The sequence below is a fragment of the Oncorhynchus tshawytscha genome, unplaced genomic scaffold, assembly GCF_018296145.1.
Source record: "Oncorhynchus tshawytscha isolate Ot180627B unplaced genomic scaffold, Otsh_v2.0 Un_contig_7158_pilon_pilon, whole genome shotgun sequence".
Lineage (NCBI taxonomy): Eukaryota > Metazoa > Chordata > Actinopteri > Salmoniformes > Salmonidae > Oncorhynchus > Oncorhynchus tshawytscha.
In genome coordinates this window covers 17,501-42,500 of record NW_024609504.1, presented here as the reverse complement: position 1 = coordinate 42,500, position 25,000 = coordinate 17,501, and the positions used below count along the sequence as shown (strand labels likewise).

At 46.9% G+C, this 25,000-nt stretch overlaps 1 protein-coding gene across 1 annotated transcript in view; it reads left to right on the top strand.

Annotated features, from left to right (window-relative positions):
* The window catches only part of LOC112259208 (glutamate receptor ionotropic, NMDA 2B-like), an 89,618-nt gene that overhangs the window by 51,061 nt on the left and 13,557 nt on the right, over positions 1-25,000 (top strand). Inside the window, exons 4-6 of the mRNA XM_042315585.1 lie at positions 17,267-17,410; positions 17,816-18,086; positions 20,991-21,183. Of these exons, the coding sequence (XP_042171519.1) occupies positions 17,267-17,410; positions 17,816-18,086; positions 20,991-21,183 (608 nt within the window). The remainder of the gene's footprint in view (positions 1-17,266; positions 17,411-17,815; positions 18,087-20,990; positions 21,184-25,000) is intronic.

Genomic DNA, 25,000 nt, shown 5'->3' with positions numbered 1-25,000 from the left:
GTGGAGAGATTTGCATTTGCAATTCTCAAGTCAGTCAAACAGGCTTAGAAGACTTTATTGGCATGAGGCACTTAGGCTTTTAAACAATACAGTATGTAAATGTCCCTCAAGACACAGAACGCTGTGTACCAAAACAAGAACGAAAACCAGAAAGACATGACACAACATAACAGACCCCCCTCCCATGTCCCAATTTCTCTCTCTCTCTGTTCTCATCCCTCTCTCACTTCTTTCACTGTGCTTTTGTTCTATTTTTTTCCCTGCCTCCACCTGCGGATGTGATGATGTCCTTTTAGACAGCTTGATGACAGACTGTGGTGTTAGTTGAGGATCAGTTTGGCCATTCCAGCATACTGTGGAATGAGGATGGCACTGGAATTGACCTCAGGTGTGTGAGATGTGGGTTGTGTGTGTGTGACTGTGTGTGTGTGTGTGTGTGTGTGTGTGTGTGTGTGTGTGTGTGTGTGTGTGTGTGTGTGTGTGTGTGTGTGTGTGTGTGTGTGCGAACTGTATGCGTACAAGTGCATCATTGCGACGAGTGGATTTTTTTGTTCGCTCTAATGGCATCTTTAGCAAGACCGTTACGATGGAGACCACGTTACCACGGAAACGCAACCTGTCTCTTTGAATTGGAAGTATATCTCAGCCTCTCTCTCTCTCTTTTCCTATTTCTCACCTTCTCTACCTTTCTCTCCTGACCTGATAGTGCAGCTGATGCCAGTTGAGCGGTGTACACATCAGAGAGAGAGAGAGAAAGGGAGAGATAAAGTGTGTGGGTTAGAGGTGAGGAGTGGGGGCAGAGGTCATGAGTCATGAGGCAGAGAGCAGCAGTTGTGAGAACTGTTGCTCTGAAAGAGAGAGGAGGGTGAGAGGAGGATGTGTGTAAAGGAATAGACAGAAGGATGGATGGAGAATTGTGGAAAATGGGGCAAACGTTAAACTGAAAGAGTAAGTAGAGGGTAGTTGGAGAAATAATTGCTCACACAGTTGGGTGGAATGGAGAGATGGGGTGAAAAAGAATGAAATCAAAAGAGTTCAGCTTGAGTCAGTAACGACAGAGTTAGAGGAGAGAGAGCGGAAGAGTTCTGCTCCATATGTATTTGGGGAGAATAGGAGGGAGAGAGAGAGATTGATTATGCTCTTGTAAGTGCTTTTGGCATTATTGGAACAATGCTGTCCTCCCAATCCAGCCAATTTGAATTAACATTGTGGAGAGAGTGATTGAGAGAGAAATGGAGAACCTGGCAAAGAGATAGCAAGAGAAGGGTAACGGCGGATGCTGAGCGAAGGGGCGCTTTGGCAGTCAGACAGAGAGGGAGTGAGTGAGGGTCTGGAAGGAGGACAGAAAGATGGATATCAAAAGGTTTTTTTAAGTAGGACAGAGATACAGTGAGCTCCAAAAGTATTGGGACAGTGACACATTTTTTGTTGTTTTGGCTCTGTACTCCAGCACAAATATCATACCCCCAAGACATGCTAACCTCTCACCATTTATATAACAGGGGATGTTAGCATTTTTTCGGGTTATGATATTTATGCCTCTGTAACTTTCTCACTTATAATTATTAACAATTCATTCAGGATTATCCTAAATCGTGGTAGAATCCACATTAATGTAGAAGTGTTTAGAAACATATTCTATTCTTATTTATAATAAAAGTGACTCCAAAATTACACGATACATTATTTACCATTAATTTAAATTCGGCTCAAAATAATCTGAAACACAACCAAAACAAACAATAAATGCATCCAACAAATGTATAGAGTCACAAGCTTGATGTGGTCATGGGACCAAATACCTCACTTTTGACTTCTTTAATTAATACACATAGAAGTGAATGTGTCCCAATACTTTTGGTCCCCTAAAATGTGGGGACTGTGTACAAAAAGTGCTGTTATTTCTCAATCGTTTACCTTATATGAAAATACCCTCAAATTAAAGCTCATAGTCATTGTATGATTTCAAATCCAAAGTGCTGGAGTACAGAGCCAAAACAAAACAAAAAATGTCAAGGCCCCAGTACTTTTGGAGCTCACTGTAGATGGTTAGAGACAAAGAGAACAAGATAATGGTAGGGTGTGGAAGAAGTTCCTAGTGCCCCGATCACACCGACAACGTCATTGCATTTTGGTACACCAGAATTACATTCATTTCCAATGAATCGCTGCGTTTGCCCTGCAGCATTGCGTTGCTGTGTATTCGGTGTGGTGCATACAATGGATTTATCGAACGTATGCGTCAAACTGTATGTGTAGACGGCTTGACAGAAATGGTAGCAGAAGGTGAATGTTGAACTATTGTTGCATACTAGATGAAGCTGCATACTATTTTTGTTGGTGTGTTCTAAGTGCAAGAGAGATGGAGGGACACTGAGAGAAAATGTGAGAATTTGAAACAAGGATGGAAAGAAATTGAGAAAAAAGGTGTGAGGGTCTGGTGGATGAACCAGAAGAGGAGAGTGAGGGATGGATAGAGACACAGAGAGAAAGACAGGATGGTGAGAGAGGGAGGAGCTGGAAGAGGAGAAGATGGGAGGTAGAGAGATGGGAGAGCGAGATAGATGGATCTGAAGGGACAGAGAGCAAGATGGGCAGAGAGATAGATGGATCTGAAGGGACAGAGTGCAAGATGGGCAGAGAGATAGATGGAAGACAAATGTACTGTACACTCACAAGGTTATGAGCATTTGTCTCATTTGATTCCTTTTACAAACTCAACGTCCGCCCTCCCTCCTGCCCTGACTTCTCTCCCTGACTTCTCTCCCTTTCTCCCTCCCTCTCCCTGCCTTCTCTCCCTCTCTCCCTCCCTCTCCCTGCCTTCTCTCCCTCTCTCCCTCCCTCTCCCTGACTTCTCTCCCTCCCTCTCCCTGCCTTCTCCCTCTCCCTGACTTCTCTCCCTCCCTCTCCCTGCCTTCTCTCCCTTTCTCCCTCCCTCTCCCTGACTTCTTCCCTCCCTCTCCCTGACTTCTCCCCTCTCCCTGACTTCTCTCCCCTCCCTCTCCTCCCTCTCCCTGACTTCTCATCCCTCCCTCTCCCTGCCTTCTCTCCCTCTCTCCCTCCCTCTCCCTGACTTCTCTCCCTCTCTCCCTGACTTCTCTCCCTCTCTCCCTCCCTCTCCCTGCCTTCTCTCCCTCTCTCTCTCAATCTCCCTGCCTTCTCTCCCTCTCTCTCCCTCCTCTCCCTGCCTTCTCTCCCTCTCTCCCTCCCTCTCCCTGACTTCTCTCCCTCTCTCCCTCCCTCTCCCTGCCTTCTCTCCTCTCTCCCTCCCTCCCCTCCCTTCTCTCCCTGCCTCCTCTCCCTGCTTCTCTCCCTCTCTCTCCCTCCCTCTCCCTGCCTTCTCTCCCTCTCTCCCTCCTTCTCTCCCTCCTCCCTCCCTCCCTTCTCTCCCTCCCTCTCCCTGCCTTCTCTCCCTCTCTCCCTCCCTCTCCCTGACTTCTCTCCCTCCCTCTCCCTCCTTCCCCTCTCTCTCCCTCCCTCTCCCTGACTTCTCTCCCTCCCCTCTCCTGCTTCTCTCCCTCTCTCCCTCCCTCTCCCTGCCTTCTCTCCCTCTCTCCCTCCCTCTGACTTCTCTCCCTCTCTCCCTCCCTCTCCCTGACTCCCTCTCCCTGACTTCTCTCCCTCTCTCCCTCCCTCTCCCTGACTTCTCTCCCTCCCCTCTCCCTGCCTTCTCTCCCTCCTCCCTCCCTCCCTCTCCCTCCCTTCTCTCCTCCTCTCTCCCTCCCTCTCTCTGCCTTCTCTCCCTCTCTCCCTCCCTCTCCCTGACTTCTCTCCCCCTCCCTCTCCCTGCCTTCTCTCCCTCTCTCCCCTCCCTCTCCCTGACCTTCTCTCCCTCCCCCTCCCTCTCCCTGCCTTCTCTCCCTCTCTCCCCTCCCTCTCCCTGCCTTCTCTCCCTCTCTCCCTCTCTCTGACTTCTCTCCCTCTTCTCCCCTCCTCTCCCTGCCTCTCCTCTCCCTCTCTCCCTCCCTCTCCCTGCCTTCTCTCCCTCTCTCCCTCCCTCTCCCTGACTTCTCTCCTCCCTCTCTCCCTGACTTCTCTCCTTCTCTCCCTCCCTCTCCCTGACTTCTCTCCCTCTCCCCTCCCTCTCCCTGCCTTCTCTCCCTCTCCCCTCTCTCTGACTTCTCCCCCTCTCCCTGCCTTCTCTCCCTTCTCTCCCTCCCTCTCCCTGCCTTCTCTCCCTCTCTCCCTCCCTCTCCCTGCCTTCTCTCCCTGACCTCTCCTTCTCCCCTCCCTCTCCCTGCCTTCTCTCCCTCCTCCTCTCTCCCTGCCTTCTCTCCCTGCCTCTCTCCCTCTCTCTCTCCCTCCCTCTCTCCCTCCCTCTCCCTGCCTTCTCTCCCTCTCTCCCTCTCTCTCCCTCCCTTCTCCCTCCCTCTCTCTCCTCTCTCCCTCTCTCCCTCCCTGACTTCTCTTTCTCTCCCTCCTCTCTCCCCTCCCTCTCCCTGCCTTCTCTCCCTCTCTCCCTCCCTCTCCCTGACTTCTCTCCCTCCTCTCTCCCTCCCTCTCTCCCTCCCTCTCCCTGACTTCTCTCCCTCTCTCTTCCCTCTCCCTGCCTTCTCTCCCTGCCTTCTCCCTCCCTGCCTTCTCTCCCTCTCTCCCTCCCTCCCTTTCTCTCCCTCTCTCCCTCTCCTGACTTCTCTCCCTTTCTCCCTCCCTCTCCCTCTCTCTCCCTCCCTCTCCCTGCCTTCTCTCCCTCTCTCCCTCCCTCTCCCTGCCTTCTCCTGACTTCTCCCTTCTCCTCCCTCTCCCTGACTTCTCTCCCTCTCTCCCTCCCTCTCCCTGCCTTCTCTCCCTCTCTCCCTCCCTCTCCCTGCCTTCTCCCTCTCTCCCTCCCTCTCCCTGCCTTCTCTCCCTCTCTCCCTCCCTCTCCCTGCCTTCCTCCCTCTCTCCCTCCCTCTCCCTGCCTTCTCTCCCTCTCTCCCTCCCTCTCTGACTTCTCTCCCTCCTTTCTCTCCTTCTCTCCCTCTCCCTGACTTCTCTCCTCTCTCCTTCTCTCCTCCCTCTCCCTGACTTCTCTCCCTCTCTCCCTGACTTCTCTCCTTCTCTCCCTCCCTCTCCCTGACTTCTCTCCCTCTCTCCTTCCCTCTCCCTGCCTTCTCTCCCTCCCTCTCTCCCTCCCTCTCCCTGCCTTCTCTCCCTCTCTCCCTCCCTCTCCCTGACTTCTCTCCCTCTCTCTCCCTCTCCCTGCCTTCTCTCCCTCTCTCCCTCCCTCTCCCTGACTTCTCTCCGTCTCTCCCTCCCTCTCCCTGACTGCTGGCTGATTGAGGAAGAGTGACCCTGGACATATTGACTGAATCAGCCAGACAAATAAAACAAACATTAAGTGTTTTTTAAATACTGTATGGGAATACATTACTCTCAGGATAATACGCTGAACTAATTGAAATGAAAAGCCATAGATGACCGGCTGGCCTCTTTTGCTAAATTAGATTTGGTGGAATTTAATATTTGTGCCGTGAATGATTCATTCCTTTGTATTTAACTGAGGGTTAAATGTGTGTGTGTGTGTGTGTGTGTGTGTGTGTGTGTGTGTGTGTGTGTGTGTGTGTGTGTGTGTGTGTGTGTGTGTGTGTGTGTGTGTGTGTGTGTGTGTGTGTGTGTGTGTGTGTGTGTGTGTGTGTGTGTGTGTGTGTGTAACTGTGTAACTGTGTATTTTGACTTTTGGCTTTACACACGCAAATTAGCAAAGAGTTGATGAGGGAGAGTGGAGAACACACACAGGGGGCTATAAGCATAACATCACTGTAGCGAAGGTCTCAGTGTGCGTGAGGCCAGTGGGTGTTGAGTCAGACGGCTAGTAGAATAATGAGGGATAAGAGGTGCCTCCGTACCTTAAAGGGCTTTGGCCCCATCTGATGACCCGCCGCCCAACTAATATCAGTCCATTTGATATCTCACTGTGTAAATGGCCAGTGGCATGGTTCAGTAGGAGTGTTCAGTTAGCAGCAGTAGCAGTGGAGTGCAGGTTGGTGGGAGTCAGTGTTGTCTTGTGGATGTGCTGAGATTAGTATGTATAAAATGAGCTACTGGCAATATCTGACTCATACACAGCTATTTATTCGGGGTTTGTGGCTTCCATGCATCTTTGCTGGCAAAAGTGTCTGTATTTCAATTACAGATGGTGTCTGGATAGTTTCTCACAATATGAGAATAACAAGCTGAGATTCCTCTCCAGTGTTTTATCTCGGTGTATTATTCAGGTCTAGTGTTGTATCCATGAAGGCCATTTTCTTTCCAGTAGTACATCAAGATGCTGAGCGTGAAATTGATAGCGTAGTCGTAGGGTGGTGTGTGTGTATGTGTGTGTCTGTAGGGTGTGTGTGTATGTGCGTGTGTGTAGGGTGTGTGTGTATGTGCGTGTGTGTAGGGTGTGTGTGTATGTGCGTGTGTGTGCATAGGGTGTATGTGCGTGTCTGTAGGGTGTGTGTGTGTGTCTGTAGGGTGTGTGTGTATGTGCGTGTCTGTAGGGTGTGTGTGTGTGCGTGTGTGTGCGTAGGGTGTATGTGCGTGTCTGTAGGGTGTGTGTATGTGTGTGTCTGTAGGGTGCGTGTGTATGTGCGTGTCTGTAGGGTGTGTGTGTATGTGCGTGTGTGTGCGTAGGGTGTATGTGCGTGTCTGTAGGGTGTGTGTGTGTGTGTGTATGTGTGTGTCTGTAGGGTGTGTGTGTATGTGCGTGTGTGTAGGGTGTGTGTATGTGCGTGTGTGTAGGGTGTATGTGCGTATCTGTAGGGTGTGTGTGAATGTGCATGTGTGTGCGTAGGGTGTATGTGCGTGTCTGTAGGGTGTGTGTGTATGTATGTGTGTGTCTGTAGGGTGTGTGTGTGTATGTGTGTGTCTGTAGGGTGTGTGTGTGTATGTGTGTGTCTGTAGGGTGTGTGTGAATGTGCATGTGTGTGCGTAGGGTGTATGTGCGTGTCTGTAGGGTGTGTGTGTGTGTATGTGTGTGTCTGTAGGGTGTGTGTATGTACATGTGTGTAGGGTGTGTGTACTGTACAGTATGTGCTCATGATGTCAATTTGTTGCAGATATTTTTAGAATCTTTGGTCAAATGTAATGTATGTATTGTATTAACTCAGATAGAGAGAGATGTAATGTATGTATTGTATTAACTCAGATAGAGAGAGAACACATGGAAAATGTAATGTATGTATTGTATTAACTCAGATAGAGAGAGAGCACATGGAAAATGTAATGTATGTTTTGTATTAACTCAGATAGAGAGAGAGCACATGGAAAATGGGAGCAGAGACCAGGCAGGAAAAGAAAGAGTATGGAGGATAGAGGGAGAGATGGAGAAAAGGACACACGTGTAAAAGTGGAGAAACAAAAGCTTTGCTTGAAATAGAGAAGTGTTTTGAATTCATTCTCAAAGAGAGACAGATTACCCTATTGTAGATATTCCGTTTCCAATGGCTGCTGCATACTAGCATCTTGTGGAAGTTGATACTGTCGATATGTTAACGTGGCTGCCGTTGTTGAAAAAACGACTGTACAGTATATTTTGTCCTGGCGTCCCTAAATTCACTGTCATGTTCACTCAACCCCAGTTTGAATGTGAACTTGTCTTCCCGCTCAATGACAGAGAGAGGGAAAGCGTGTGAGAGAGGTATAGAGAAGGTGGCTGCCAGAGGCTTGTCTGTACTGTGACACAGCTGGTGAGACAGTGTGCAGTCACAGTGTGGGAGAGGAAGTGCAGCCTCACTCCAGCGTCTGTGCAGCTCTATGCCCGCCTGCCGCTGTTAGGAGGATGGAGGGATGAGAGCCAGTGGATGGATACGTGCAGGGTGGGTTGTAATAGGGTTTGAACAATATCACATTTTGATAATAGTGATTTTAGAATATAGTCGTTTAGCAGATGCTTTAATCCAAAGAGAAATTCCACGGTAACAGAATTACACTGAGACTGGGCCACATTCAGCATGCTGAATATGTTCTAACTTTAAATCGCTTTGGGGAAATTCCATGGTAACAGAATTACACTGAGACTGGGCCACATTCAGCATGCTGAATATGTTCTAACTTTAAGTCGCTTTGGGGAAATTCCATGGTAACAGAATTACACTGAGACTGGGCCACATTCAGCATGCTGAATATGTTCTAACTTTAAATCGCTTTGGGGAAATTCCATGGTAACAGAATTACACTGAGACTGGGCCACATTCAGCATGCTGAATATGTTTCTAATGACTTTAAGTCGCTGTTGGGGAAATTCCATGGTAACAGAATTACACTGAGACTGGGCCACATTCAGCATGCTGAATATGTTCTAACTTTAAATCGCTTTGGGGAAATTCCATGGTACAGAATTACACTGAGACTGGGCCACATTCAGCATGCTGAATATGTTTTAGAATATAGTCTTTAAGATGCTTTAATCCAAAGGAAATTCCATGGTAACAGAATTACACTGAGACTGGGCCACATTCAGCATGCTGAATATGTTCTAACTTTAAGTCGCTTTGGGGAAATTCCATGGTAACAGAATTACACTGAGACTGGGCCACATTCAGCATGCTGAATATGTTCTAACTTTAAATCGCTTTGGGGAAATTCCATGGTAACAGAATTACACTGAGACTGGGCCACATTCAGCATGCTGAATATGTTCTAACTTTAAGTCGCTTTGGGGAAATTCCATGGTAACAGAATTACACTGAGACTGGGCCACATTCAGCATGCTGAATATGTTCTAACTTTAAATCGCTTTGGGGAAATTCCATGGTAACAGAATTACACTGAGACTGGGCCACATTCAGCATGCTGAATATGTTCTAACTTTAAGTCGCTTTGGGGAAATTCCATGGTAACAGAATTACACTGAGACTGGGCCACATTCAGCATGCTGAATATGTTCTAACTTTAAGTCGCTTTGGGGAAATTCCATGGTAACAGAATTACACTGATGTATATCAAACAAAAACCATTGATTTAAAATGATAACAAACCATAGAACATAGAATTTCCACTGAAAATGTAACAAAAACACATTTACAGGAATAACTGAGCGAGATCCTGTTACCAAACTTTGCATCTGCACAGTTTTCCCAGTAAATGTTTTTATTTATTTACTGTGTAAATTGTTCAAAGACGTCATTGTTGTATAGTTTGTTAAATTTTGAAATATTTGTTTGTTTGTTTGGCTTACATTTAAAAAAAAATCTGAGTGTAGTTCTGTTGCCATGGAAAGCGACTTTCCATGGCAGTGAACACATATTCAGTATGCTGTATGTGGCCCATTGCAGGAAATGAACCTACCATTTTGCTGTTGAAAGCACCCTGATATGATTATATAACAAGTATATCGACTGGGGTCAAGTCCCGGTCACTCAACTTTTTATTATAGCTGTGCAGTTTTGGAAAGATCTCGTCAATGTTTTACATAATTTCGTTTTATTCTACATTGTCCTACTTTATTAAAATAGAATTTTAGATGTCATCCATATGTATGCCAACTATAACAAAGTAACCCTCTTTTTTCACTCTCTACCCTTTCTCGTGCTATCTCTTCCTCTCGCCCCTCTCCACCTCTCCCTCTGTTCTTCTTTTCAAATTCAGTTCAAAGGTGAACTTTATTGGCTTATTGGCATGACTGCTGTGTTGCCAAAGCAGTTGAACACTGGATCAGCAGCACATCACTGTAGAGCAGTCTCCTTTAATCCCTCCCTCCCTCCCTCCCACATTCAGGTTCAAAAGAGTCTTTATTGGCATGACATGGTTATACATGTACTGCTCCAGTGTTAACACACAGCTAGTGCAGTAACGACAACCTCTTCCTCTCTGTCTGTTCTCTCTCTCCAATAATACTTCTCTATATTGTTTTTTTTTACTGTTGGTGGGTTCCATGGGCTCCCGAGTGGCGCAGCGGTGTAAGACACTGCATCTCAGTGCAAGAGGTGTCACTACAGTCCTTGGTTCGAATCCAGGCTGCATCACATCTGGCTGCAATTGGGAGTCCCATAGGGCAGCGCACAATTGCCCCAGGGCCCTCTGGGTTTGGCCGGGGTAGGCCGTCATTGTAAAATAAAAATGTGTTCTTAACTGACTTACCTAGTTAAACATATAAAAATACAAGTAAAAAGAATGTCTGTGTGCTCTGCAGAATGTGTGTGAGAGGAGAGAGAATAGATGGGAGTGAATTAAACATTTTTGATGTTGTAAAGGAGTTTACTGGGTTTACTGGCCATTGTTCCATTTACATATTGTTGTGTTTAAAAGCTTTGACAGCGTCGCCTTTCATGCCAGTCTGAATCTCAGGGAGAGCTGGTTTGTGTGTGTTTGTGTGTGTGTGTGTGTTGGAGAGGGAGACAGATAAAGGAAAGTATGAGAGGTGGAAAGAGATGCTTGTCCTGTTGTCCCACTTGTCAGACCAAGTCGGAGAGTTAACAAGGGACTGATACTCGTAACAATTCATGAGTCCAGTGGCAGGTTGGATGCTCTCCCATCAGAACCTAAAAAGCCACAGCAGACACATGCCTTGTAGGAGTTTTGTCAGCCAGCCACGGCCCAAGGGCACGTTAGTGTGCCAGTGTCACGCCTGGCAGAACGAGGACACACACACACACACACACACACACACACACACACACACACACACACACACACACACACACACACACACACACACACACACACACACAGGACAAGCGACCTGAATATGGCATGGCGAGGGGACTGTTGTGGTCTCAGTGATTTAAAAAGGAGGAGGGGTCAAGGGAGGCTCAGTGACAAAGCAGTGAGAGGCAGCTAGGGAAGGAGGAGGGACGGTGTAGATTGGCTTATTGTCTTACCCTGTCTTGTAACATGTTCCGCTTTGGAAATACTCCTGTCATGCCAATAAAGCAGATTTGAATTTTAATCTGGTTAATTGGTGGGAGCACGGGTAAGGAGGAGCTGCGAGGGAGGGAGAAAAAGGAGAAAGCGTGTGGTCTTTTCACACTGACAGTGACGGAGAGAGTACCTACATGTTGCCTGAAAAAGAACACATAGAAACTCAGACACTCGCTCACACAGAGACCTAGTTGACCTGTCTGAGCTGTCCATGAGGTGGGGATGTGTTCTGGGTGCAGGGTTAGGGGTGGAGGCTGACCACTGCCCCTGTCCTGCCCTGCTCTGCCGTGTGTGTGTGGGCGTGTGAGAGCGAGCGCATTGAGGCGAACCTGGTGTTACCTCGAGCTCTGTGGGTGCTGGCACGGGGAGTCAGTGTCTGTTAGTGCAGCGACGTCTGAGTGTGAAGTGGCGAGACGCGGCAACAGCATGACCATGGCTCATGGCCTGATGTGGCGGAGAAAGAGGACAGGTGAAATTTAGGATGAGGGCAGAAAGAGAGGTAGGGAGGGGAGGGAGGGGAGAGAGAGAGAGAGAGAGAGAGAGAGAGAGAGAGAGAGAGAGAGAGAGAGAGAGAGAGAGAGAGAGAGAGAGAGGGGAGAGAGGGAGGACGTGCAGCAAAGGAATGACATTGGCCACCTGCATGTCATGACCACAGGACTAACCTACTGTAAGACGGGGTATTGAGTGCATGTCATGACCACAGGACTAACCTAGAAGACCATGTCATGACCAGAAGACGGGGGTATTGAGTGCATGTCATGACCACAGGACTAACCTACTGTAAGAGGGGTATTGAGTGCATGTCATGACCACAGGACTAACCTACTGTAAGACGGGGTATTGAGTGCATGTCATGACCAGGACTAACCTACTGTAAGACGGGGTATTGAGTGCATGTCATGACCACAGGACTAACCTACTGTGCATGTCATGACCACAGGACTAACCTACTGTAAGACGGGGGTATTGAGTGCATGTCATGACCACAGGACTAACCTACTGTAAGATGGGGGTATTGAGTGCATGTCATGACCACAGGACTAACCTACTGTAAGACGGGGGGTATTGAGTGCATGTCATGACCACAGGACTAACCTACTGTAAGACGGGGTATTGAGTGTCATGTCATGAAGACGGGGTAGGATGTCATGACCACAGGACTAACCTACTGTAAGACGGGGGGTTTTGAGTGCATGTCATGACCACAGGACTAACCTACTGTAAGACGGGGTTTTGAGTGCATGTCATGACCACAGGACTAACCTACTGTAAGACGGGGTTTTGAGTGCATGTCATGACCACAGGACTAACCTACTGTAAGACGGGTTTTGAGTGCATGTCATGACCACAGGACTAACCTACTGTAAGACGGGGTTTTGAGTGCATGTCATGACCACAGGACTAACCTACTGTAAGACGGGGTTTTGAGTGCATGTCATGACCACAGGACTAACCTACTGTAAGACGGGGTTTTGAGTGCATGTCATGACCACAGGACTAACCTACTGTGCATGTCATGACCACAGGACTAACCTACTGTAAGACGGGGTTTTGAGTGCATGTCATGACCACAGGACTAACCTACTGTAAGACGGGGGTTTTGAGTGCATGTCATGACCACAGGACTAACCTACTGTAAGACGGGGGTTTTGAGTGCATGTCATGACCACAGGACTAACCTACTGTAAGACGGGGTATTGAGTGCATGTCATGACCACAGGACTAACCTACTGTAAGACGGGGGTTTTGAGTAAGACATGTCATGACCACAGGACTAACCTACTGTAAGACGGGGGTTTTGAGTGCATGTCATGACCACAGGACTAACCTACTGTAAGACGGGGGTTTTGAGTGCATGTCATGACCACAGGACTAACCTACTGTAAGACGGGGGTATTGAGTGCATGTCATGACCACAGGACTAACCTACTGTAAGACGGGGGTTTTGAGTGCATGTCATGACCACAGGACTAACCTACTGTAAGACGGGGGTATTGAGTGCATGTCATGACCACAGGACTAACCTACTGTAAGACGGGGGTCATGACCACAGGACTAACCTACTGTAAGACGGGGGTATTGAGTGCATGTCATGACCACAGGACTAACCTACTGTCATGACCACAGGACTAACCTACTGTAAGACGGGGGTATTGAGTGCATGTCATGACCACAGGACTAACCTACTGTAAGACGGGGGTATTGAGTTGACCACAGGAGTGCATGTCATGACCACAGGACTAACCTACTGTAAGACATGGGGGACGGGGGGTATTGAGTGCATGTCATGACCACAGGACTAACCTACTGTAAGACGGGGGTGCATTGACCACAGTGCATGTCATGACCACAGGACTAACCTACTGTAAGACGGGGGTATTGAGTGCATGTCATGACCACAGGACTAACCTACTGTAAGACCACGGGGACGGGGGTTTTGAGTGCATGTCATGACCACAGGACTAACCTAACCTACTCATGACCACAGGACTAAGAAGACGGGGTATTGAGTGCATGTCATGACCACAGGACTAACCTACTGTAAGACGGGGTTTTGAGTGCATGTCATGACCACAGGACTAACCTACTGTAAGACGGGGACTAACCTACTGTAAGACGGGGGTTTGAGTGCATGTCATGACCACAGGACTAACCTACTGTAAGACGGGGGTATTGAGTGCATGTCATGACCACAGGACTAACCTACTGTAAGACGGGGTTTTGAGTGCATGTCATGACCACAGGACTAACCTACTGTAAGACGGGGTTTGAGTGCATGTCATGACCACAGGACTAACCTACTGTAAGACGGGGTATTGAGTGCATGTCATGACCACAGGACTAACCTACTGTAAGACGGGGGTTTTGAGTGCATGTCATGACCACAGGACTAACCTACTGTAAGACGGGGTGTTTTGAGTGCATGTCATGACCACAGGAGATGATGTTGTGGGCTGGTCAGTATTTCTGCAGCCTTTCTATTAAGACAGAGATGGTAATGGGTGGAAAGACGTCAAACTGCTGCAGCCCTCAGTGGGTTGCCGTCTAAAGACAAGAAATGCACCATAGAGAAACGGGTTTCAGTCAGCTAACGTCTCATGTCGAAAGGCAAAACAAAGAGCTCTCTGTTTTTTTTTCTTTGGTCTTCCGTTGGTTCCTCTTCTCTTTTCCCTGGAAGGGCTGCTGCGACGGGTGGTTACATTATAATCACAATCATGTTAGGGGCAAAATTAGCCAAATATTTTAATCAAGACCTGGGATTTTTTAATTAGGGTTCAAAAAGTAGTTAGAATAAGGTCAGCGCTAATTAGGTGATGGTCTGACAAATGTGAGAACTAATTAAGTCTGCATGTGTTTGATTAAAGATAAGGAGGTTTTTATGATAAGAAATATGATGATGAAGCATGAGAGCAGGGAAGAGAGGGGAAGAGAGGGGAAGAGAGGCAGGTCTAATTGAGGTAGAGATAATACTTGTGTGAGTGAGAGAGCTGGAGAGAGACAGAGAGAGAGGGACAGAATGAGACACAAGTGAGTGAACATGTTCATTACCTTTTTTGAAACTCATTTTGATTATGTATTCTGAGTGCATGCATTATTTGTGTTCATATCAGCATGTTTGATTGGACAATTCTGTTAGCAATTATGTACTTTATGAGGTGTTGTGTGTGTGTATCCTGCACTGTAGATTTTAAACAAGCTAGTCTTCTAGCAAGACCCAGCTGTTCCTTCTCTCTCTTTCTCTCTCTCCCCCGCTCTCTCTCTTTCTCTCTCCCACTTGCTCTCGCTCTCTCCCCCTCTCTCTCTCGCTCTCTATCTCTCTCTCCTGCTTTCTCTCTCTCTCTCCCTCTTGTTCTCCTCTCTTTCTCTCCGTCTTGCTCTCCTGCCTCGCTCTGGCATCTCTACCCATCAGGCAGTGCAGAGCAGCAGTCAATAGCAACCCCCCTCGCTCGTGTTCAAAGAACCCTTTATAGGCAGGATAGAAATATGCATTGTCAAAACCTTGGAGCAGACAGCACACTCACACAAGTAGAAAAACAGCAATGGTGGTTATGAAAAAAATCAAATACATTGGAACATTCTTCAAAACGGCAAAAAATCTATATTGTTGCTGTTGGCAGAAACCAGGTACTCTTACAGGCTTGCAGTAATGCAGAGCACACCCACATACGGAATACAATGTACATTGAATACTTGTGTGGGTTCAGGTGGCGTGGACTGTATGACCTCACTATACTGTATATGCTGTACTGTAGGTAACTTTGTCCCAGATCTGTTTGTGGGCAGTCAGTGTACATAACATACTGTACTCCTTACGCTGTGCATATAGTGCATAAATGTATCCCTGTGTATTTTTGCCTCTTGCATACAGGTTGTGCCTGTATGCACGTATTCAGAGGCGGGCTGGGAGAAGCTCCATTTCTTTGTAGGCATTGGTGTGTCCCTGCGTGTGTAATTGAAATACCTGAGTTATTGACTCTCTCCCTCCAAGTCTAATGGCAGCTTGGTGAGTGTGTGAGCTCTCTCATTGGACAGCTGTGGGGCAGGCAGACAGGCAGAAAGAGGAACTATCTCCGGCTCTGTCAGATAGGGCTGGTAATAGTCAGGGACCTCATGATGTTAGGTGCCGAAATGTATTGCGATTTCCATGATTCTATATGTATTGTGATCCCATACTGCAGTTTTATGTTCCAAATAAATTGCTCACTATATGTCTGCTGCAGAGAGATGAGAAAGCATGAGAAAATGAGTTTTTATCAGTCATGGAAATAAGAGTGCTGAAGACATGGTGGCTCACTGTTTAAAAAGAAGATGGAGAACAAGCTATAAGATGAAAAATACTGGAGTTTTGGCGCAGGTACAGCCGACCAGCGCTAGCTAACGCTACCTAGAAAATATATACAGTATATGTGTTATTTTTACAAATTGATACTTGGAGTCAAAGTATCAATATAATATTGACAAGAAATAATATAGCAATATGTAACTGAATCGGTCATTCCCCCCCCCCTCACTACTGTCAGGGCTTCTGGGTGCTGCTGAGAGGAGGACATACATGTGCATCCTGTCTGTCTCTGACAGCACCAATCGGCTGTGGGTTAGCAGCTGTGGCTGGCGCTGCCCTGACTCCCTGGCCCGCTACTGCTCACTCACTCTGCAGTCTGTACCAGGTCACAGCCCACCAGCCACCCGCTCCCCTCATTGTTACCATAGACCCCCCTCCCTCCATACTCACCTTCTCTCACGATTCCATTGCTCTCTCTGACTAATTTCTCTCCCTCCTTTCTTTTCTGTCGATTCCTCTCTCTTTTACCCTCTTCGTTCCTCACCCAGCGTAATCTCTCTGTCTCTGTCTGTCTCCCTTTATCCCTCAGTGTTGTTCCCTCTCTCCCCCTATTATTTAGCCTCTGTTTTGTGGTCCAGTACAGTAGACTGCAGTGGCTGCTTGGGACAGACAGAGACACACTCCCTCCTCAGGCATTTTAATGTGTGCTAATCGATACCCCAGCGCTCAGGGAGGTGATAATTCAGACTGACCTTAATTATTGTTGCTGTAAATGAAGCCAGTCTTTATTTGGCTCTGGGTCTTTTTTTCTCTCTCTTTTCTTCTCCTCTTTTTTTTGCTAATGAAAATTCTGCGGACCTCTGGCTCTCTGAATGACTGCATGGGCCAGTACATTAACACTGCTCTTAGAAAGAGAGGAGGGGAGCTGCAGGGGACCGTGTGGAGGAGGGTGGCTGGAAATTCAATTATAACTGTGTCCTGGCAGTAATTTCACTGGAATAAATGGGACAGGGAGCGGGAGAGGAGGTAGAGAGAGATCACAGGAGAGAGGGACATGAGAAAGAAAGTGGCAAAAGGGGATGAGATGGGATGGAGGTAGTGTGTAGAGGGACACATGGAGGAGGGCTAGAGGGTCAATCATGGCCTAGTGGAGAGGAGGGTACAGTGGAAATGTACATTGACTTAGACGTGTAGAATATACTGTTGTGGAATATACTGTTTATTCACAGTTATTATATATGATATATCTTATGTAAGTGGCAAACACACACAGCATACTTATTCACCCCTTTCTGCTGGGCCTTTTCAGTGGTTTAGTCTGATCTCATTCATGTGGAAACAAGGTAACGGATCAACCCATGTGCGTCCCCTGGGTTATAGAGGTTAGGCTTTGATGTTGAGTGAAGCACGGATTCCTAAGAGCCAAAGAGATTTCAATACCCTGCCCGGCTGACAGACACGCCTGGTTTTACACTCCGACGCACACACTGACACACACAGAAACACGGCCGCACACACGCACACACACACACACACACACACACACATACAGTATTGGGAAACAACTGCAGAGTGTTGTCTAGACGCCTCCTCTCCAGTTCAATATTCAATGTGGACATGTAACATAGCATTACTGACCTCCACTCTTCTGTCCCCCAGGATGACAACTCTATGTTCTTCCAGTTCGGCCCGTCCATCGAGCAGCAGGCCTCGGTCATGCTCAACATCATGGAGGAGTACGACTGGTACATCTTCTCCATCGTCACCACATACTACCCCGGATACCTGGACTTTGTCACCAAGGTAGCTCACTGATACACGCCCTCACGACAGGGTAGCTCTCTCTTTTTCCCTCCTTCCTTTGAATACTGCCACCAGGCAGTCCATGAGCAGATTGTAACGTCACCATGGACTTATAGTCTTAACTTCTAGGATAGTGATAGGAAGGCAACTACTAAGCCGGCAGCTAATCTCAACTTGTTAATGTAGTCAGGAAGTGTCAGTAGGTATTTAAATACTGTTGCGTTGAGAGAAATCAGATTGGCCCAGTCAAATGGCCCTTCAGCCCTCTCACACACCTCTATCTTCCTCAATGTCCTTGAACACCTTTTGTGATAACTCAATATGACAGATTATCATACCCAACCCTACCTCTCACCCACCTACTTCTTCCTCCCTGGTCCCTCCGTCCCTCCCTCTACCCTGTAGATCCGGAGCACCATAGAGAACAGCTTTGTGGGCTGGGAGCTGGAGGAGGTTCTGCTGCTGGACATGTCAGTGGACGATGGAGACTCTAAGATCCAGAACCAGCTGAAGAAGCTGCAGAGCCCCGTCATCCTGCTGTACTGCACTAAGGAGGAGGCCAACACCATCTTCGAAGTGGCCCACTCCGTAGGGATCACGGGCTACGGCTACACCTGGATCGTCCCCTCGCTGGTAGCTGGGGACGCTGAAGTGATCCCTGCCGAGTTCCCTACAGGTTGGTTTGGAATAAGTTCTATGTGATTTATCTCTATTTAAAGTCTATGATTGGTTGCTGTTTTGATGTTGATTTATAGTTGGGAATATGTGGGACCGGGTAGCGGGTACTGATCAAAACCTAACCTGAAATCCATGCACACAATGCATATTTTTGGGGGTAAAATCTTACATTGATATTTCTGCATGATTTACGATAAATCATTGTAAATCGCTTGCATCTCAAGTTGATGGATATGGCCCTTAATAATATATTACCATGTTAGCGATGTAAATCATATGATGTGTGATGGTCGAGTGGGCGAGGTATTGAACATGTTTTTCTGCAGGTTTTAACTGTCCCTTGAGAAGGTTTGTCCTGCACATTAGTCTGTGACAGATGGCGGATACTGCATGAATTAAGGGTGTTTTGTGTCAAACTGTCAAAATCAACACTTCAGTTTATCACTGTTTGATGAATTTACAGTATAGGCCTTACAGTAACCTTCAGAATGTGAATTGTCTCACTAAGTTCATATTTCTAGCACATGTAGGCCTATACCTTTAATGGAGAACTTACTAACTAATTTAGAGTACAAATAATGTGGTATGCGATATAGTTAAGGCCTGGTGTTTGTGATGGTTCAGTGTGAAGCCAAGGTGCACGCTAACATGCTAATTTGTTAACAGGCACGCTAAATACTTTTCGGCCATGTTTGATGGCCTCCAATCCTCATAAGTAATTCCACTGATGCGTTCCTTAAGTGGCACTCTGGGGAAAAACAGTATCTCAATCTCACCTCCTCCCCCTCCACTATCCCTCTCTCTCCTCCTGCTCCTCTATCCCTCTTTCTCCTCCTCCTCTATCTCTCTCTCCTCCTCATCCTCCTCTATCCCTCTCTCTCTCCTCCTCCTCCTCCTCCTCCTCCTCCTCCTCCTCCTCTATCCCTCTCTCTCCTCCTGCTCCTCTATCCCTCTTTCTCCTCCTCCTCCTCTATCTCTCTCTCCTCATCCTCTATCCCTCTCTCTCCTCCTTCTCCTCTATCCCTCTCTCCTCCTCCTCCTCCTCCTCCACTATCCCTCTCTCTCATCCTCCTCCTCTACTATCCCTCTCTCTCATCCTCCTCCTCTATCCCTCTCTCCTCCTCTTCCTCCACTATCCCTCTCTCTCATCCTCCTCCTCTCTATCCCTCTCTCTCCTCCTCCTCCTCTATCTCTCTCTCCTCCTCATCCTCCTCTATCCCTCTCTCTCCTCCTCCTCCTCCTCCTCCTCCTCCTCCTCCTCCTCCTCCCCTCCTCCTCTCCTCCTCCTCCTCTATCCCCCTCTTTCTCCTCCTCCCTCTTTCTCCTCCTCCTCTATCTCTCTCTCCTCCTCATCCTCCTCTATCCCTCTCTCTCCTCCTCCTCCTCTATCCCTCTCTCCTCCTCCTCCTCCTCCTCCTCCTCCTCCACTATCCCTCTCTCTCATCCTCCTCCTCTATCCCTCTCTCCTCCTCTTCCTCCTCTATCCCTCTCTCCTCCTCCTCCTCTATCCCTCTCTCTCCCCCTCCTCTAGTCCTCTCTCCTCCTCCTCTTCCTCCTCCTCCTCATCCTCCTCTATCCCTCTCTCTCTCCTCGTCCTTGTCCTCGTCCTCCTCCTCGTCCTCCTCCTCCTCCTCCTCCCTCCTCCTCCTCCTCCTCCTCCTCCTCTATATCCCTCCCTCCTCCTCCTCTTCTATCCCTCTCTCTCTCTCCTCCTCCTCCTCCTCCTCCTCCCCCTCTATCCCTCCCTCTCTCTTCTCCTCCTCCTCTATCCCTCTCTCTCCTCCTCCTCCTCCTCTATCCCTCTCTCCTCCTCCTCCTCCTCTATCCCTCTCTCTCCTCCTTCTCCTCTATCCCTCTCTCCACCTCCTCCTCTATCCCTCTCTCCTCCTCCTCCTCTATCCCTCTCTCTTTCGCAATTCACTTAAACACACATCTCGTGACACATAGATATTGCTAACGTATTTAGCATGTGACCCTCCAAATCTTACATCACAGACAATGATGAGCTGTCTGGCACCAATGGCGTGGTTTTGTAATCAGGTCCTCCAATCAACAGATAGAATGAGAACGAGGGGCGGGGAGTAGAGGACTACTGCAGTTCAAATGGAAGGACAAGGGGTCTGGTTCTCAGAGCACAAGTGCTCATACACCTCTAAGTCAACACCATTGTCCTCCTCTTCCTGTTTACCTCCATTGCTAAGGGAGATGAGATTGTCTAAGTTGTTTCAACATTTTACTCATGTCCGGAGATGGACAGGTCCCACTGGCTACCAACCAACCCTTTCCACTAGCATGCACACACTCTAGTTCTATAATATCATTTTTTGTAGGGTGACTATAAAAGCCTTGAGAAAGTGTCAACAGAGTGTGACATTAGATATGGTCCTGGAGAGACTGAGCTGTCATCCCAGAGCCCCGTGGGTCTACAGGTTGGATGCTGTCTGTCTATTTCTGTCCAGTTGCCTGGTAATGGATTGGCCAGTCCCTGTCAAGTGGGCCGTAGCAGACAGAGAGGGCGTGAGGATGCAGTTTGACTGAGAAAAGAGGAGAGGGGTGGCTATCAGTGGTGTGTGGCACACGCCTCATAGTGTGTTTAGCCCCTTGAGTGCATAACCTCTTTTCCTCTACTCTCTTTCTCTCCCCTGTCACTGTCTCATCTGTCTCCTCTGTCGACTGTATGTCATGGATCTCTCTCTTTCTGCTTTCCCTTTCTCTCTTTCTGCTCTCCCTTTCTCTCTTTCTGCTCTCCCTTTCTTCCTATTCTCATCACTCATCACTTCATCACTTTCATCACTTCTTCCTATTCTCATCTGTTTCTGCCTCTTCCCTCCTTTCTCTCTCTCTCTTGCTCTCTCTATCCACCCCCTCCTTCTCATCTCTCTCTCTCTCTGTCTCTCTGCAGGTTTAATCTCTGTGTCGTATGACGAGTGGGACTACGGCCTGGAGGCTCGCGTGCGCGATGGGGTGGCTGTCATCGCCATGGCAACCTCCACCATGATGCTCGACAGGGGGGCACACACCCTGATGAAGTCTGAGTGCCACGGGGCCACGGACAAGAAGGGGCCCATTGCTGGGAACCCCAATGAGGTGCTCAGGTAAATCTGGGACGGATCACCTATCAACCCTTTGAAATCTTTCAACATCTGCACACACAAAGAGTAACACACACATCTCCCTCCCAAAACAGCCCCCCTCCCCGTGCTGCACCCCCACACCCAGACCCTCTCCTTTCCTCTGCTGGGCCTTTTGAACTGGTTGTGATGCGGAGCGTTCTGCCGCGCTTTAATTGGTCCCAGTGGCGTTTCAGTCTGAGAACAGTAGCCCGTTGTAGCCCGTTGTAGCCCGTTGCGCTGCTCTGTGGAACTGAGTGGGGTATTGCATTCCGGGGCAGTTCCACCCTACTCTGTGTTTTGCCACTCTGCCTCTATGTGTTGGGGGATTGTTGGGCATCCTGTTGGGACACCAAAGTGGGTTTGGTCGCTTACAAAAAATCCTGTTTCCTCCACTGATTTGGGGCTTGTTGGGAGCGGCTGAGTGCTATTTCTGTTGCTGTATCGAGGCAGCACCTGGGGATGCTCTGAGCTTTCTCTCGCACAAGCATTTCTGGTTGCAGTTCAAAGCCTAACTGAGTCTGGCTCACTTCGGAAGCTCTGCCTGCTGTATTGTCTCACAGGAAGCTGTCAGGTGTCATTTCAGCGTAGGCCTCTTACGTTATGCCGTAGTTGTTTGCCACTGCCCAGTGCTTTTAGATAACGGCACAGCTACTTTCCCCGGTATATTGTCCTCTGTAATACTCTCCCCAGCCACCTCTAACCCACTGTTTCATAATCAACTAGTCTGTGCATTTGATTAGATCATGCTGAACTGTTCTCAGATCGTGCTCTGGTTTTACTTGAACTAACCTGTTTGTTGATAACCTCTGTCTTCAGGGGGTCAATGAGCTGATTAGCAGCAAGCCCACAGATAGTCAGATAGACTCTTGCTAACTCAATCAGTACTTCCTCTCATGTGATAGATACGGCACTATGGGGCTATGAGAGCTGCCTGGTGGGATGCCAGGGGTTATCAGACCTATAACAGCCTATATAACTACGTATCGTAATTTTATTGTTTCTTTTAATGTATCGGGGAAAAAAAGATAAAGAAGTCTATGGCCACTTACACATAGCCTTTCTGTGGGACTCGAGCTGAAATATGTTGATACCTTGCTGTACTTCCCTTCAGGGTTTTTCACTTATTGAATCCCGGAGAGTTAGGGGACCTGATTGGCCTGTATTTGCCCGAGGTATTTGTCAAGGATCTAGGACACCGGTATAAGGTATCATATGTGAGTGGTGTGTTTTTTAAAATTCTAAATGAATGGTTATTTTTCTTTTCTTATAATCATGTTGGAGTCAGTAGAAACACACCATGGAATAGATTGAATGACTTTTACCTGTACTTTTACGTACTGGTAGAGGATAGTATGGACCGTTCCATTAGTGGAACCTGAAGGCACCTGGATCATGGTCTAACAAAGCTGACTCTGACCCACCTAAATATGAACAAGTTACATGTTAGAAATGAGCAGTGTGTTGGAAAAGGGGTCAAGTGCTTTTAAGTGTTGTGGAAATGTAGGTCTGCGGTAGTTTGACAAATGCTTGAGCAGTATTTTGACCCTGCATGGTCTTCGGAGTGACCTCTGCTATGTCCAGCCAGTAGGCAGCTGCAGTCCATAAACTCCTGCTGAGTATCTGTTATGGGGATGGAAGTGGGCTACTTCACAGAGCTTTTGGGCGATGGATGTAAAATGGTACCTGTTTATGATGGGGCTTTAATGGAACTGGGTCAGACTGCTGGTCTCTCTTTCTCTATTTCTGTCTTTATTTCTCTCTCTATTTCTGTCTTTATTTCTCTCTCTCTTTCTGTCTTTATTTCTCTCTCTCTATCTGTCTTTATTTCTCTCTCTCTTTCTGTCTTTATTTCTCTCTCTCTTTCTGTCTTTATTTCTCTCTCTCTTTCTGTCTTTATTTCTCTATTTCTGTCTTTATTTCTCTATTTCTGTCTTTATTTCTCTCTCTCTTATTGTCTTTATTTCTCTCTCTCTTTCTGTCTGTATTTCTCTCTCTATTTCTGTCTTTATTTCTCTCTCTATTTCTGTCTTTATTTCTCTATTTCTGTCTTTATTTCTCTATTTCTGTCTTTATTTCTCTCTCTCTTATTGTCTTTATTTCTCTCTCTCTTTCTGTCTTTATTTCTCTCTCTATTTCTGTCTTTATTTCTCTCTCTATTTCTGTCTTTATTTCTCTCTCTATTTCTGTCTTTATTTCTCTCTCTATTTCTGTCTTTATTTCTCTATTTCTGTCTTTATTTCTCTCTTTCTGTCTTTATTTCTCTCTCTCTTTCTGTCTTTATTTCTCTATTTCTGTCTTTATTTCTCTCTCTCTTATTGTCTTTATTTCTCTCTCTCTTTCTGTCTGTATTTCTCTCTCTATTTCTGTCTTTATTTCTCTCTCTATTTCTGTCTTTATTTCTCTATTTCTGTCTTTATTTCTCTATTTCTGTCTTTATTTCTCTCTCTCTTATTGTCTTTATTTCTCTCTCTCTTTCTGTCTTTATTTCTCTCTCTATTTCTGTCTTTATTTCTCTCTCTATTTCTGTCTTTATTTCTCTATTTCTGTCTTTATTTCTCTCTCTATTTCTGTCTTTATTTCTCTATTTCTGTCTTTATTTCTCTCTCTATTTCTATCTTTATTTCTCTATTTCTGTCTTTATTTCTCTCTCTATTTCTGTCTTTATTTCTCTATTTCTGTCTTTATTTCTCTATTTCTGTCTTTATTTCTCTATTTCTGTCTTTATTTTCTCTCTATTTCTGTCTTTATTTCTCTCTCTCTTTCTGTCTTTATTTCTCTATTTCTGTCTTTATTTCTCTATTTCTGTCTTTATTTTCTCTCTATTTCTGTCTTTATTTCTATTTTTAATTCTGTCTTTATTTCTTTCTTTCTCTCTCTCTCTTTCTTTCTCTCTCTCTTTCTCTCTGTGTCTGTCTCCCTCTCTCTCTCCATCTCTCACTCTGTCGCACACACACACACACACACGCACGCACGCACACACACACACACACACAGGCAATATGGACCCTATTGTCATTTTCCATGGATTCTGTTTTTCAAAATGAATATCAGGGTTAATTTATTAAAACCTCCTAATCAATATTTCACAATATTGCCTGTGTGTTCACCGTACTGTATCTACATAATCTGACATGTGGCCTGTGTGTTCACCGTACTGTATCTACATAATCTGACATGTGGCCTGTGTGTTCACCGTACTGTATCTACATAATCTGACATGTGGCCTGTGTGTTCACCGTACTGTATCTACATAATCTGACATGTGGCCTGTGTGCGTTGATGACCCGTCCTCCCCTGGGCTTTATGCGTTGACTAAGAGGAAGGGGTGTATATAGGTGTGTGGTGATTTTACTGAGAGAGAGCCAGGAGGGCAGTGAGTGGGAGAAGGTGACATAGGCAGGAAAGTTAAACACATTGCACAGCAAAGAACAGTATCGTTACAGAGATGGAGAGAAACAGGGGGTAGAAGTGAAGTGAAGAGAGAAATATGGCCTGTCTACCCCCTCTCTTTCCCCTCTTCTATCACACTCTCTCTCTCTCTCTCTCTCTCTCTCTCTCTCTCTCTCTCTCTCTCTCTCTCTCTCTCTCTCTCTCTCTCTCTCTGAGATTATGGTTCCCATAGCAACGCAGCAGATTGGCTTGGAAATCTTGGTGGTTGTGGGTACCATGGCAACACATTACATATGCTTGTGTGAGTCTCTGTGTCGCCGTTGTCAACGTGTGTAGGATGGTACAGTATACACATTCGCACACAAATACCCCACATGTACATTGTCATGCGTACCTATACCATCCTAAA